At 34.1% G+C, this 15,568-nt stretch overlaps 3 protein-coding genes across 3 annotated transcripts in view; 1 reads left to right on the forward strand and 2 right to left on the reverse strand.

Annotated features, from left to right (window-relative positions):
- Positions 1-15,568, reverse strand: part of LOC134283339 (uncharacterized) — a 128,746-nt gene that overhangs the window by 109,747 nt on the left and 3,431 nt on the right. The gene's annotated exons all lie outside the window — the stretch shown is intronic.
- On the forward strand, positions 166-2,126 carry LOC134283332 (uncharacterized). Its single transcript, XM_062765787.1, has 3 exons — positions 166-1,454; positions 1,597-1,668; positions 2,123-2,126. Exons 1-3 carry the CDS (start codon positions 166-168, stop codon positions 2,124-2,126), a joined length of 1,365 nt encoding a protein of 454 aa, XP_062621771.1.
- On the reverse strand, positions 5,953-7,119 carry LOC134283333 (uncharacterized). Its single transcript, XM_062765788.1, has 2 exons — positions 6,574-7,119; positions 5,953-6,429 (listed from the first exon to the last, which is right to left on the reverse strand). Exons 1-2 carry the CDS (start codon positions 7,117-7,119, stop codon positions 5,953-5,955), a joined length of 1,023 nt encoding a protein of 340 aa, XP_062621772.1.

Below are 15,568 nucleotides of genomic sequence, written 5' to 3' on the forward strand. Positions count from 1 at the left end.
CTCTAGTGGAAGCCTATCCTTACAATGTACCTGAGTTCATACCACAGACGCTTATGGACCTTAGTAACCATGTAAACGATCCTCAACCAATTCAGGTCAGTAAAAACTTACACTCGTGTCAACCAATACAGGTCAGTAGATCCTTACACTCATGTCAACCCATACATGTCAGTAGATCCTAACACTAGTGTCAACCAATACAGGTCAGTAGATCCTTACACTCATGTCAACCAATACATGTCAGTAGATCCTTACACTCTTGTTAAGCAATACAGGTCAGTAGATCCTTACACTCATGTCAACCAATATAGGTCAATAGATCCTTACACTCATGTCAACCAATACAGGTTAGTCGATCCTTACACTCATGTCAACCAATACAGGTTAGTCGATCCTTACACTCATGTCAACCAATACAGGTCAGAAGACCCTTACACTAATGTCACCCAATACAGGTCAGTAGATATTAACACTAGTGTCAACCAATACAGGTCAGTAGATCCTTACACTCATGTCAACCAATACAGGTCAGTAGATCCTTACACTCGTGTCAACCAATACAGGTCAGTGGATACTTACACTCATGTCAACCAATACATGTCAGTAGATCCTTACACTGGTGTCAACCAATACAGGTCAGTGGATACTTACACTCATGTCAACCAATACAGGTCAGTAGATCCTTACACTCATGTCAACAAATACAGGTCAGTAGATCCTTACACTCGTGTCAACCAATACAGGTCAGTAGATCCTTACACTGGTGTCAACCAATACAGGTCAGTAGATCCTTACGCTGGTGTCAACCAATACAGGTCAGAAGACCCTTACACTAATGTCAACCAATACAGGTCAGTAGATCCTTACACTAGTGTCAACCAATACAGGTCAGTAGATCCTAACACTAGTGTCAACCAATACAGGTCAGTAGATCCTTACACTGGTGTCAACCAATACAGGTCAGTAGATCCTTACGCTGGTGTCAACCAATACAGGTCAGAAGACCCTTACACTAATGTCAACCAATACAGGTCAGTAGATCCTTACACTAGTGTCAACCAATACAGGTCAGTAGATCCTAACACTAGTGTCAACCAATACAGGTCAGTAGATCCTTACACTGGTGTCAACCAATACAGGTTTAAACTTACACTCAACCAATACAGGTCAGTAGATTCTTACACTCATGTCAATCAATACAGGTCAATATGGTCTTACACTCGTGTCAACCAATACAGGTCAATATATCCTTTCACTCGTGTCAACCGATACAGGTCAGTAGATCCTTACACTGGTGTCAACCAATACAGGTCAGTAGATCCTTACACTGGTGTCAACCAATACAGGTCAGTAGATCCTTACACTCATGTCAACCAATACATGTCAGTAGATCCTTACACTCATGTCAACCAATACAGGTCAGTAGATCCTTACACTGGTGTCAACCAATACAGGTCAGTAGATCCTTACACTCGTGTCAACCAATATGTTTGTAAATCCTTACACTCGTGTCAACCAATACATGTTTGTAAATCCTTACACTCGTGTCAACCAATACATGTTTGTAAATCCTTACACTGGTGTCAACCAATACAGGTCAGTAGATCCATACACTCTTGTCAACCAATACAGGTCAGTAGATCCTTACACTCATGTCAACCAATACAGGTCAGTAGATCCTTAAACTCATCTCAACAAATTTAAGTTGGTAGAAACTAGCAAACTCACTTCAAACAATGATGGTAATTGGAACAAGTTCATCTCAACCAATTCTTCCTGTTCGGAATTTACGTCAATTCTAGTCAGTGGAACCTCACATTTATCTCATCCAGTTTAGGTCAGCAGAATCTTACATTCACTTCAACCATATCTGGTTAGTACCTTACAACTTTCAAGAATAAGGTTAGTAGAAACTTACTTTAGCTAGTTCAACGGACAGTAGAACTTGCTTCAGTCAGTTCAATGGAAGATCACACCCAATATGACCTTGATTTATAATAAGGAAAAGCGAAATTTGCGCATCAGTGTCTTGATGGTCTGAACATTTAGGGAACCGAGCAATACACAATATACCCAGTTCTGATTTTTTATTAATAAATAATTGCTCTTTGGTATTTTGCAGATGACTGTAAAGAAAATTCTATCAAACTTCCGTAGAACACACCACGACAATTGGCATGATCACAAACAAATGTTTACAGACGATCAACTGGTCATATTAACTGATATTCTAGTGTCCCCTACTTACTATGCTTGACGACGGATCACTCCTAGAAATATTACAAACCACGGTGCAAGGACTGAACTAGGAAAAGCTCAGTCATAGTAGAACATGCAAGCCAGAGCCCCCCCCCCCCCCCCCCCCCCCCCAATAACAGGGTCGCACAAAGTCAGCAGTGCCCATCTCATCTCACAGATTTTGTTACACATAATCAGTGATATTATTATTCCTCCTATTTAGTTTGAACATTTCATTTATTTTTTAGGGTTTTTCTTCATGTAATTAATGTGTATCATGAAAACAATTTTTATTTGCATTTTGTTAATTTAATCAAGTAAACATATTAAGTTTGATTACAGTTTTATGGATTAAGCAGTCCAAGTTGGTTATTATACATGTACTGAAAAGGGGTTTTCATTGTAAAATAATGTGCTTAGGCCCAAGTTGGTAATACCAAAAAGTAGCTTTGTGCAAATCTTAGTTGGTGAAAGGGAAATAACCTTGATATCTTTTTTGAGATTGCTAACAGAGATTTGTTGTGAACTTTTTTTTTAATCTGCATTTTTGTTACCACAAAAAACCTTGCATGTTTGAAGACTATTTTTGATTGATACTATCTGAAGCACTTTAGATGTGCAGGTAAGTTACATGTATTTATTTTCATAAATAGTACGGTATTTTAAAACTAAAGCTTTTCAACGTAATGGACAGTTAAGTATGCAGTGCCAACGTCATTAGTCATTTAACGAAAGGCATTACCCATTATATTTATCAGAGAAAAATGTTCTTAAAGTAAAACTATGCATTTCAAAAAACTTCAAGGTGTAAAGCTTAGAAAAGTTTAGTACAGCCATCAGTGTTTTGGGGGGTAAATATAAATTTAGGTATGAAAATCATTGCATTTGATTGTTCAGTATGCATGTAACATTGTAATGTACATTTATTAGCATGTACATTTACTGAGATTTTTAATTAACAGATAAACATGAATGTAGTGAGACCATGTATTGGTTTAGAGATGATAAAAAGGTTACGATAAAAAGGTATAGAGATCAATTGAAGTATGCTTAGTAAATCGATAAAATTTCATGAACCTGTATAATTTTTTTTAAATTCACATTTCATGTACCTGTATTAAAGAGGACTGTGTTATTATAATCCATGGGTTTTGATTTAAGTTATTCCCGTTGTGATACAATTATTTTACAATTATGTCATTAACAAATTATTTTATCATTATGATGAGAATCCTTGTCATGTTTTCATTTATAAATAAAAATTGGATTTACGTAAAACTTATGCTTTCATTAATGTCATTGTTGTAACTGCAAAAACAACACAATTCAATAGTATTCGGCCATATTTTGAAATATACTTACTGACATCTTCATCATATACATGACTGTACAATGTAAAATTTAAATATGAAAGGGTTGAACAGACACTTTCGGAAGATTTTTTATAAAAATATTTTCTGGAAGTCCAGCATATACATGCATGAACATTAATCAATTAATGTCTTTTTGTTTTAAACACGTTTCTGTTCCATGGTTGATGATTCTAAAAAAAAAACATTTTGTTGAGTTAATTCATATGCCTACAGCAGTTCATATGAAGTATAAAACATCTTTTGGAGACCTTGCATTAATTTTAAGATTATACAAGGACTTCCATTAGAGGTCTGTGTTAGTACGTGTTTCATTTAATAAAAGTGAGGTACGAGGACTGTTACATGGATCGAACTGAAATAGTCTGTGGAATGTAAAATAACATGAAATCAGAAAACAGGACTTTTTCCATTTAGTATAATATAAAATACATACATGAACAGGCAAAATTTGGACTTCAGTACATGGGTATGGATATTGTCTCATGGGCACTTTAAATTAATTAATTGGTCGTCAAAGAAGGATATGGAGATAACGAACAGTATTCAGTCTCAAAGTCCATAAAACAGTATAAAATAGGAGCAGAGCAAACACGTACCTCCGAAACATCAGAGGTGGCATCAGGTGTCATGGAGGATGAGGATCACCTGCTTACCAGTCACACCCGCCGTGTACTCGTCATGATCAGGAAATAACGGAAAAATCCGCCGTCAATTCAATGTATGAATAATGGACTAATTATAAGTATGAAAAACGTCAGTCATCATTTGACTTAATGATAAATTGTATTTGCTTACAAGGTCATTGTATTGACCATAGAACTTACAAAATGATGACTTTAAACGTGCCTGCTGATATTCTTGTTTCATCAATTTGCTTGTCAATAATTTACCTTGTTTTAGAAATTGTTTATACCTGTACGTAGAGCATGCTCTTGCGTATCGAATCAACTGAGATAAGCACTCTCCGTATGCAAGTATATTGGAGGTATACTGGAAGCTGACAATAGAACAGTTAAAGTCATCACGTTTATCATATAGCTTGGTTGTTAGATTACCATGAACACTTTTTCAATTAAAATATCCAAATATGGAACCGATGTGTCAGACTCTGTAGTATCTTTTATCTCAAGCTACAGATCCCGTAATGCAAAAAGGTGCAATTTACGGCGCAATATTTTTTGCGCATTTTTATGGAGAATTTCTCGACTTTCCAGCATCGGTCAATTAACTTCCTTTCACTCTCTAATTCTAGACACATTATTTAATTAATCTTTATGTTTTATCTATCTCTCAACCCTTTATAGTCGTCTCTACAAGTGATAAACTCGCTTGATTAAAATTATTTGTTAGATTGCTGAAAATTCACTTCAAGCGAGTTTATTGCCTGTAGAGACAAATATAAATGGTTGGGAGGTGGATAAAATATACATATTGGCTACAGAATGTGTCTAGAATTAGGGAGTGAAAGGTAGTTGATTGACCAATGCTAGAAAGTGAAGAAATTCTCCCCAAAAGTGCGCAAAAAATATTGCGCCGTAAATTGCACCTTTTTTGCATTACGTACGGGATCTGTAACATTATGGTCAAAGACAAAAATATAAAACCATAACGCTACAGATCTGCAGCTAAGAGTATATTAACCCCCTTCCCCGCAGTCACACATGCTAATGCATAAACCATTTCCTATTTCTAACGCAAAATCACGCGTATACTCTTTGAACCACACAATCACCCATTTTATTTTATAATTGCTTAAATCTCATTAAGAAAAAAAGAAAACTCACGATCGCATTAAAATATTACACGTCATAATTATTAACGCTTTACTTTAGAGAAAGTTGTACCATGCTGTAAAGTGCTTGTGAGGAAAAGGTAAAGTAATATTTCTATGGCGTGAACATTAAGTGTATATTGCGTCACAGTTCAGTAAGTTGTAAATTATGGATTATTATGGTTGAAACAATGTTAGACACAAAGTATTTATTCAATCAACTTGATTTTTTTACTGTACGTGTAATATAATTAGTCCATTTGTACTTGGTGTATACCATATTTCAACGATGTTTAAAATTTTGAAAATCAATTTTCGTCTAAACATTAATATTATTGCAAACACTTAGCAGTGTGGAATAATCAAAAAATTAATAGCGTGTGTTCATAAATATGCTATAAAAATTCAAAATCCATATTTAAGACGTTATAATAAAATTAAGCTCTCAGACTGGGCAGTGCAGCTTGCATATGCAAACTATTTACACCTGTAATGTTCATAGCATAGAGTGCACTGTTTTTTTTTTTTTATTTTTCATTTATTTACTAAATCATGGTATATATAAAGAGATTATCGTACACGTTTGTCAATGCGGACTTTACTAAGAAAATTAAGCATTTGTGCACGAACGCCCTGGACAACCCTCGTATATTTGATTTTCTTCACTTGTCTGTGTAACAACTGAGCAACAAATAGATTGTCATTGGAATCTGTACACAGTCCATGGGGTTTACTAAGTCCATAGTCTATGTAACGAAGAAAATGTCCATCCTGGTCTATGATGTGGACACAGTCATTGTAAAAATCAGCTATAAGGATGTGACTCTGGCTGTCTGTGGTGATTCCTTGTGGGTGAAAGGAGGATACAAGTGGTTTGTTTCCATTGTACCTGAATCTCAGTTTCCCGGCCTGATTGACCACCACCACTCCTCTATTATCAGTCACACATATATCCATGTTCTTGTTCTCAGTAATGGATCTTCCAGAAGAAAAGAGTGGTTTACTTTGATCGTCAAATTGTATGCTCTGTTTCTCTGTGGATCCACACTAAAGGACAACTTTTGTTTGTTTATCATCAATACTGTACATGATAATCAGGAGGTCACCAAAGAAGGTGCTGCAGATACCACTAGGACTCCAGTTCTGTAGTCTGATCACCTCCTCTATCTTCTCATTCTTCACAATGTTCACAGTTCTATCCCAGTAATCAGTATAAACTAGATCTCCACTTTTTGTCACTGCCATGTCACATGGTATGTTCCCTGATTTGGTTGTGATTGACTTGATTAGTGATCTCTTAATGCAGCTGAAGAGTCTCATGGTGCTGTCTTCTCCGCTTGTCCAGATTTCTTCATCACTCACACAAGCCACATTGCAAAGGTGCACATTGCTACTGAAAAGTTCGTTACCACAAGTGGCTATGGTGTTGACAATCTCTGGTACATCAAACACTCGTTTTATTTGAGGAGAGAATCCAGCTTCTTTTGATTTTTGTGTTGTCTTCATGTCGTAATCATGTTTAACCGATATTAAAGAATTTGCTGACAAGGCTCCAAACAGTTTACTTAGTTCTACTTTGTGAATTTTACCTGGAATGAATTTTGATAAAGATGGAATAATTTTGTCGGGAAGATTTCTGTATTTTTGTACATTGGATATAACACAAGATAGCTTTGACAAGTCATTTGTGTCTGAAGCAATTTCAACTGAATCGATTTCATCCTTGATTTCAGACATTGTCTTCTTTAGTTCATCCAGATGTTTTTAAAGAGTATGTGTCTGTGTGTTTTTTATATCATCAACTTCAGCTTTAAGTTTCTTGACAAGTTTGTCAATTTCTCTGTGCCAGTCCTCTCCATGTTTTGTTATGGCTGTTGAGAGATCATCATAATCTTTTTCTAACTGAATTACTCTGTTTTGTACATCAGAGGCAATGTCTTGGTAAGTTGGATAAATTGTATCAGTTAAATGAATTCTTTCTTTTATAATCTTGTCCCTCTTTTCATCCAGAACTCGCAAGATTTTAGATAATTCATGACCTAAATGTTGTTTTGATGCAAGGCAGCTAAGACAGGCAGGTTTATCACATTGTTTACAGTACATTTCACATTGTTCCTTGTTATGAGATTTACATTCAGGGTAGAGGGGGGTAGATTTCCTGGCCTGTAATTTAACAACTTTGTGATCCTTGGATTCATCAGATATCATGTGTTTGCCTACACAAGCTGTACACAGGTTGACAAGACATGAATCACAGTGCATCTGTACCACAGCGGTCTCACACAGGTCACATCGCATTACGTCCTGGGCACTGGTACGGGGGTCCATCATTCAATTCTGTGAGTAAAGCAAAAAAATATTTTTAGAATTATGTTCTATACATTTGAGAGCACTGCACAGTTTTCCTGAGACCACTAGGCGTGTAGCAAATCAAGTCATGATATTATAAAAACAGGGTTCATCTAATCTTTTTTGGAAAGAAATTTATTATATATGCCATAGTTAAAGCCTGTAGTGGAAATTTTCAGGTAGATATCAGCAATTATGGATAAAGAAGTGTGGAAATTAACCACGTTGGGCAAAAATAGAAATTAAAAAGAAAACTATTACAAAAAATAATACAATCCTTTCAACCAGAATGGTTATTAGATACGGTACCATACCATTTATAATAAAGTATCATGTCAAAGAACAAAGTACGTTATTGGTTGATTTTCGCCGAACCTTGAACTAAATTGAGGTTTATCGCACTCAGAAGTTGAGAACTTTATCTTTCTAACAATATATAACTTGTTAATATCTAATTACGTGTAATACATCGCAAATTATGATAAAAAGTTGTGTTTAAGCGGTAGTAACGTCAGTTCCGACGTTCATTTTGCTAGATGACGTCAATAACGTACATGTCTCTCTTGCGTCATACAAAGCTCCTATATGTATTAAAACGACGTGCGATTGTCTGTAAAATAGAAATCAATCCATTCAAAGATATTTTAAGAATTTCATTTGCAATTAAGTTTACATTTTATCATTTGGGCCATGGCAGAGATTGGGGTAGGAATGACAGTATTTTACATGAATATATAATGCATAGCGGATCATCCGACTGCCTGCTTAGGATTCAAAACAACTACCCATGATTTTAATAGCCATTCTCTGTAACCACTTAAACTTCGTTGCCACGCATGGTCACCGATTTTGATGAAACTTCACCCATGCTTAGTACTTGACACCAGAAACAAATATCAAACAAAATTTCGTTGCTATGTGTCTCGGTTGCTATGGCAACAGCCGGAAAAGTTTGAAAAATCGAGATTTTCAGCCACTTTAAATCTCAACTGTGGCTTAATAAAAACTAGAAAAAGCAAACAAATCATTCTCACAAAAAGATGACACCTTGATGTCACTTAAACTGTAAAGAAACTGATTAGAATATATCTCTAAGTAAGTGGTAACCAAGGGTACATTTGGAATACATTTAAAATGCTGAAATATGCTGAAAAACACTCCGTATTCACTAATGGTGGGTGTTACATGCTCAAACTCAATAAACGACTTAAGAAAAACAATGAAAATGTTTGACCTTAAGTATATAAGTATAAGCAATATTATTCTATAAATAACTTTTATGGTTGCCATGGTAACACAGTGAAACCATGCAAAACCAGTAACTAAGATTGGGTTAATGCTACTGTCTTGAGGAAAAACATGAAAATTCAAGACTGGCAAATATGCATCTTTAGGACCTTGCATCACCAAAACCATAAGAAAAATTGGGTATAATTGCTACTTTGCAGTGTTACCATGGAAACAAAGTACCAGTGCTTAAAAGTGAATTATTTTTCGCTGCATTAAGAATTAAATTGCCATATAATCAAGAAACAAATTAAAGGACTCAGCTTGAATAGTACTTGTCTGTTAGAACTGAAGTTGAATATCATATATTGATAAAATTTGATGAAGAAAACAACACTGTTGCTATGGTTACCAAGAAGGGAAAATGTTCGATTTTGTGAACTTTATATCAATATTAAACCCTGTGTGACAACTTCTTGCATCCACTTAGAGATTGGATGATAGTCAAGATTAAAAGTCAGGTTAGCTGTTAATAAATATCAATCATAAAAGTTTTGGGAATCTACATTTAAGGGTACGTATCCAAGGAAAGAATATGATTTTCCGGTTTTTAAGCATATATTTTCTGCATATTTCCATAGCAACGCTCTATTTAAAGAATCTAATCTGAATTTTTTCAAATGGGAAAACTAGGAGCACACCAACATCTTTAAAAATTGATCATTAGTTATGAGGAAATATGCTTTTTTAAAAGATAGGATCAGATTTAAACATGCAGAGTGTTATTTTGAAGGCTCTCTGTGGTATAAAAACCTTGGCAACCATTGCCAACCAAAATGAAATATCATATTTTGTTCTTGGTTTATGTTTCAAGGCTCTTTTTTCTATTATTTTGTCACATTTCATCCTATAATTGCTTTTTATTTTTACGTGTATGACTTTATAAAATTCAATGAATATTTTTTTTTACTTTTGAATAGTTTGTTACCATAGTAACGTATGTAATAGTTGATTTACCAGACATGTTTATCATGCATTTGAGAAATCTGACCTTCAACTTTTGGAAACAGTCATTGCCAATTGTTTGCTTTGCCGCAAATGTTAACTATGGGGCTCTAAACATGCTAAAAAAGTCCATTTTTCAAACTTTAAGACATGTTGCCATGGTAACTATAAAGCATAGCAACCAAATTTTGCCTGATTTCAGTTTAAGGTATCAATGACTTTTACCATACAGAGTTTGGAGAAATTCTGAGACTATGCGTGCCACAGCTCCTATATAAAAGTTCAAGTCATTACAGAGAATGGCTCTTAATTTTTTCCAGGAGTTCGAGCCATCTCAAATATCTTATTAAATACGCCGTTTCATACCTGTATGTGAACATCCTGTATAATTTTCAAAATTTGAGGTTATGGAAAGCGGAGAATAATAAATGATGGTAGCTATAATACTAGTACTTGAAATTAATCTAAATCTGTCATAGAGATAATTTTTTTCAGAGATAATGCAAAAAAAAAGCAAACAAACAAACAAACAAACAAAAAAAAAACCAGAATTTCAGGAACTGTTGGCATTTATTTTTCAGTCGGACTAAGCCCGATTGTATCCTTTAAATATTCATCGAATTAAAATAATTATAAATTGGAAACGACGGATGGACCGTCTTGACGATGTTGCACGTGTTGTTGATGAATCTTGGTACTGTCTTCCCACAAATTTTTATTAAAATAGAAAATTAGGTGTTATGACTATTTAGATAAATCCTACAAAGGATTTCATTTGGTACACTCTAACCCTTCTTATTTTTACTCAGAAGGTCATTTTGTTTATGCCAGGCAAGGAACAACACTGTATGTAACCATTAAATTTCCTATCTCTTCTCAGCGAAATAGCATGCAAATGTTTAAAGTTATCTCCATGCCTGTTCCTATGTCAAGCAATGCTACTAAAGGTCAAGCAACCCAACTATTGTCCTTACCAGACTATTTTGCTATAACTCAGCATCAGGATAAATACATTTCATTAAAAGACAAAGATTTGATAAACTGTAAGCAGGACAAATCAGTAGTGTGTAATACTAACTACCCACTAACACCTAGTACTAAAAAGAGTTGTGTATTAGCACTGTACACTAACAATGCTAAAGACGTCAATCGCCATTGTCATTTTCGCTATCTTCAGGACTACAAATTTGAACCATCAATCATTGAATTAACCCCTACTTCAGTTTTGCTATATCACAGTCCACAAGTTTCTCTAGATTGTCCTGATAAACAAAAGAACCTTCCTGGATGTCAATTCTGTATTTTAAACATTCCTTGTAGGTGTTCTCTAACAACAGCTAGTCTCTATTTTGCACCTAGGCTTGTTAACTGTTATAATCAAACAAAATCATTCTCAATTTCCCACCCTGTAAATTTGGCATTACTACAGGAATTTTTTGAAGACTCCAAAATTTCCCATATTTGGCCAAATTCCACTTTTAAAAATCCCATTTCATTTTCAATTCCTGAATTCCAAATGTTCAATCATACATTTAATCAAGTTTTGGCTAATGATGCAAAAAGTCATCTAAATTTGACAAAAATGGTACAAGCTACAAAGAAAGAAAAGAAAATTTTCCAACACTTAGCAGAACCCTTAATAGATGGACAAATAGATATTTCCCAACCTTGGCCTACAACTAATGATTTGATAACTCTAGTCGCTATTAGCATAGCTAGCATAGCACTTGCATTTTGTATGTTTTTGTTTTGTAAATTGAGAAAAATGGGCATGGCTTTACTCGTTCTGCAAAGTGTACATCAAGTCAAATCTCAAACTTTGACACAACCAGCATTTAATTTAGTATATAGAGCTGTCACTACTGCTACACCTGAATCGGATTCTCAAACTTGGTTAATGGATGAATTTTCTTTAATTCATGCTTTTATTATCATTGGTATTTTAAGTTTCATTTTACTTATCATCACCTTGGTTTGGCTGTATTATAGAAAGCATACAAATCATACATTTTTGGCTTTAGAACTCACATCAGGTGGTGATTGTGTCCTCATTCCTATTATGCATTTGTCACTGTGTCCATCATACTATGAAATTCCAAAACCAAATATTGGTGACATATCTGTTTCGGCTTTTCCTTATACTAAAATCTACGCAAATTGGCTCAATTTTGGTGTTACTGACAAACGCACTGACAAAACAATTTTTGTCCCTACAGTCATTTCAGTCAACATTTTCACAGGTTATAAAATCACCAAAATTCTCAAACAACCTTTCAGTGCCTATGTAGTTCTTATGCACCATAACTATGCTCATTCTTTGAATTGACCTTTGACTTTTTAGTCAGCATCACCATAGACTCTCAAATGTCATATGTTAGTGTTAAATTTTTTTTTCGGAACCAGCTGTCTCTACAATTGTATCATTGTTGTACTTTTTTATGCCATGAATCACAAGACTGATCATTATGAGTTTTTCCCCTTACAATATGACAATAAATAGCTTTTCATCATTTTGTTCGTATATATTACATGTATATATATATTTTTGATAATACTTTATCATTTTCAAGTTGATTAATGTCAGTTGACATATTTTTAACCATATACACTATATGGTTTCAGTATATTTGGTATATCTTTTACTTTGTATATATGTTTTCTTTTTTTTCTAAATTTGAGCTTTCGAGGTCGAAAGCAATTGAAGCAAGGGGGAAATAGTCATAACACCTAATTTTCTATTTTAATAAAAATTTGTGGGAAGACAGATACATTTTAATAAAACAAAATTGTAATAAATTCAATAAATTGTATATATTTTCATTATATTTAGTAAAATATGTATTTTGTTTAAGAAAAGAAACTCGTACATGTAGAAGAAAACAGATTGACTTTGAATAATTAGTGTCAGAATTTAACAAAAAGTACAAGTATTTTACAGTGTAAGAATTCAATTTGTCACCCAAGGTTTTCCTGTTTATTCAATATAAAACAGTTTTTGTACAAGTGAAAAAAAGGACTTTCTTTTACAAATATTGGCATGTCCAGCTAATGGATTTCTATTGTATTTTGGTAAACAATTTACCTATGAGTTTTTAGAGTCAGATGTTCAATAAGCATGATAATCAAATAATTGCGTAATAGTGTTAATCTCTTTTGTGATTTTGTCTTTTTGTTAAGAAGGCCTAAGGGTCTGAAGTCAAGCCCAGGTGTTCAAGTTTACTCAATTACCGTGGCGGTCATTTTTATGTCACGTGATCACTCTGTTTTTAATTAATCATCTTTATTTGGAAAATTTTTACAACTTTCGGCTATTCATTAAGAAATTCTAAATTTTGATTGGCTAAAATCCTGTAATCCAAAGACGCGGAATCGTCGGTGAAAATTCGCCCAAGCTTGGTCACTCTCATTGACGATTTCAAAGAATAAACTTCAGTTATTAAAAATATATTATTTCTTTATTCTTTGGATTTTTACAGGTATGTAAATCATATAATTTTCAGTTAATCGGTTCATTTTCCGTTAAAGCAATTCTTTATATGCTCATAAATAAATTTTAAAAATATTAAGTATTTTATTGATAATTATTTTTATTTATTTCTTGATTCTAAATTTGAGCTTGAGTTAAGTTTCCCCTAAAGTTTTTATTGTTGCATAAGTTTTATGCATAGTGACCTCATTTAGTATTTGTATAGTTTATGGTTGTATGTTTTATTGTAATAAACGGGTTAAGCGACAGTCTCAAATAAATGTAGTGTTTTTAGAAATGTAATTTGAAATTTAGCGCCATTATATTCATTGTGCGCTCTTTATTATAAGGAGGTAAAAATGTTGTTTGTTTGTATCGAAAAACGCTGGAAAAGTAAAATGACTTTAGAGATAAGATTGTAAGTACACAAGCTTTTGATTGTTATGATTACCTTTATATTTAAATGATTTTAGTTCGGACTAGTTTCCATTTCAATGATCTATGATTAAAGTTAAAAGAAAAGTGTAAAATACATAATGTCTTATTTCCAAATTTTCTCTGTTTAGTAATTAATGCTACGAGACTGTCCGCTGTAACATTAGTAGTTTAGATTTATATTATATCTAGGCAAGTTTAGATTTTCATTTTACAGAGGGATTTTTCCTAAATTGTTCAGCCCTCTGTACAGTCACCAGGAATAACTTTAAAACACATTTTTATAATATTTTACATTGTATTTTTAACTGGTGACTGTTTGTTTATAAGATTATTAATACACTTTCATTGACGATTTCAAAGAATAAACTTCAGTTATTAAAAATATATTATTTCTTTATTCTTTGGATTTTTACAGCCACCGTAGAGGGCAATCCAAGCCAGGAAGTAGCCCCACGTGTAGAGCAGTCCAAATAAGGAATAAAGTTAAACTTTCCCCAAGCGAGTGATTCCCCTAATAAATAAAATACAACACAAGTTCACGTGTAACCATAAAAAACAACGTGACAGTACTCTTACCAGTATTTGATTTAGCGACACTTTCAGGCAATTAATGGAACACAGTGGGAATAAAGGCCCATTCTATATTGTTAGCGGGCCCGTGGTACTGCCCCCCCCCCCCTTCCTTTTTTTCCGAGACTAGCTTTCTGCTGTTGATTTACAATGTAGTTTGGATTTTTTAAATCCAAAACCCGTTCCTCATGACCTTCCTTTTTTGTGTTACATTACGATCACCCCCCCCCCCCTTCCAACGTTTAACACGCAATCGAAATCTGTCTTATTGAAAAAGGGCAGCTGTATTGCACAGGCGGCGCACTGCACAATGCTCAAATGTTTCGAACCTGAGGACACTCCTTTAGAAATACATGATAAATAAATATCTATATACATGTAATATAAAAACACTGGTTTCGTGTCTATTCCTTTTTTAACCTTGGAAATAAAAATGGACACAAAACCCATCTTTTGCGACTGTACATTGTTTTTACGGTCTTCGGTATATTTAAAGGGCAAAAGCGATTTTTTCCTAGATATTAGAAAAATAAGGCCCGGTGTAAATATGGGGAATAAATTGTTGTCAAAGTGACACTGTCACAGTGACTGTGCTTTTCTATTTGTGAGCAAAGACGAAAAATAATCTTAGAAATGGGGATATTAAATCATTAGAGAGCTTTAGTTACTAGAATACTGCTTACGTGTACTTGTGAAAACTTTATGCGTAATTAGGTAATGCTAATTAGGGCATTCCCCACAGACACTTGCTTCGTATATAGAGTATCCCTTCCTTTCTCTTTCCACGAGTTACCTAGATCAGTTTCAGACACTCTCCGCGCTTCAATAAGGTCGAATTTTTTATCAATCATTGTTCTTCTTTAAATAGTTCGCATTGACAGAAATTTTTCTCCTGGTCTAATAAATCGTTTCAGACTTCTGTTGTCGAGTCTCTTTCTTGTAAACTATCCATGTACAGCCACGTAGCATCGTTTTTTAAAGTGAGGGGGGGGGGGAGGCAGAGAAAAAAAAATACTTACCTGAAAAAATTGACCAAAAGAAAAAAGAAAAAAAAAAAAAAGTTGCCCAAAGCCGAAAATCCTACTTCCGGGGTGTGTGTGTGTGTGTGTGTATAGAAGCCAATTTTTTTTC

Source organism: Saccostrea cucullata, unplaced genomic scaffold (genome assembly GCF_032062105.1).
Source record: "Saccostrea cucullata isolate Sc308-1 unplaced genomic scaffold, CSIRO_AGI_Scuc_v1 ctg1224, whole genome shotgun sequence".
NCBI lineage: Eukaryota > Metazoa > Mollusca > Bivalvia > Ostreida > Ostreidae > Saccostrea > Saccostrea cuccullata.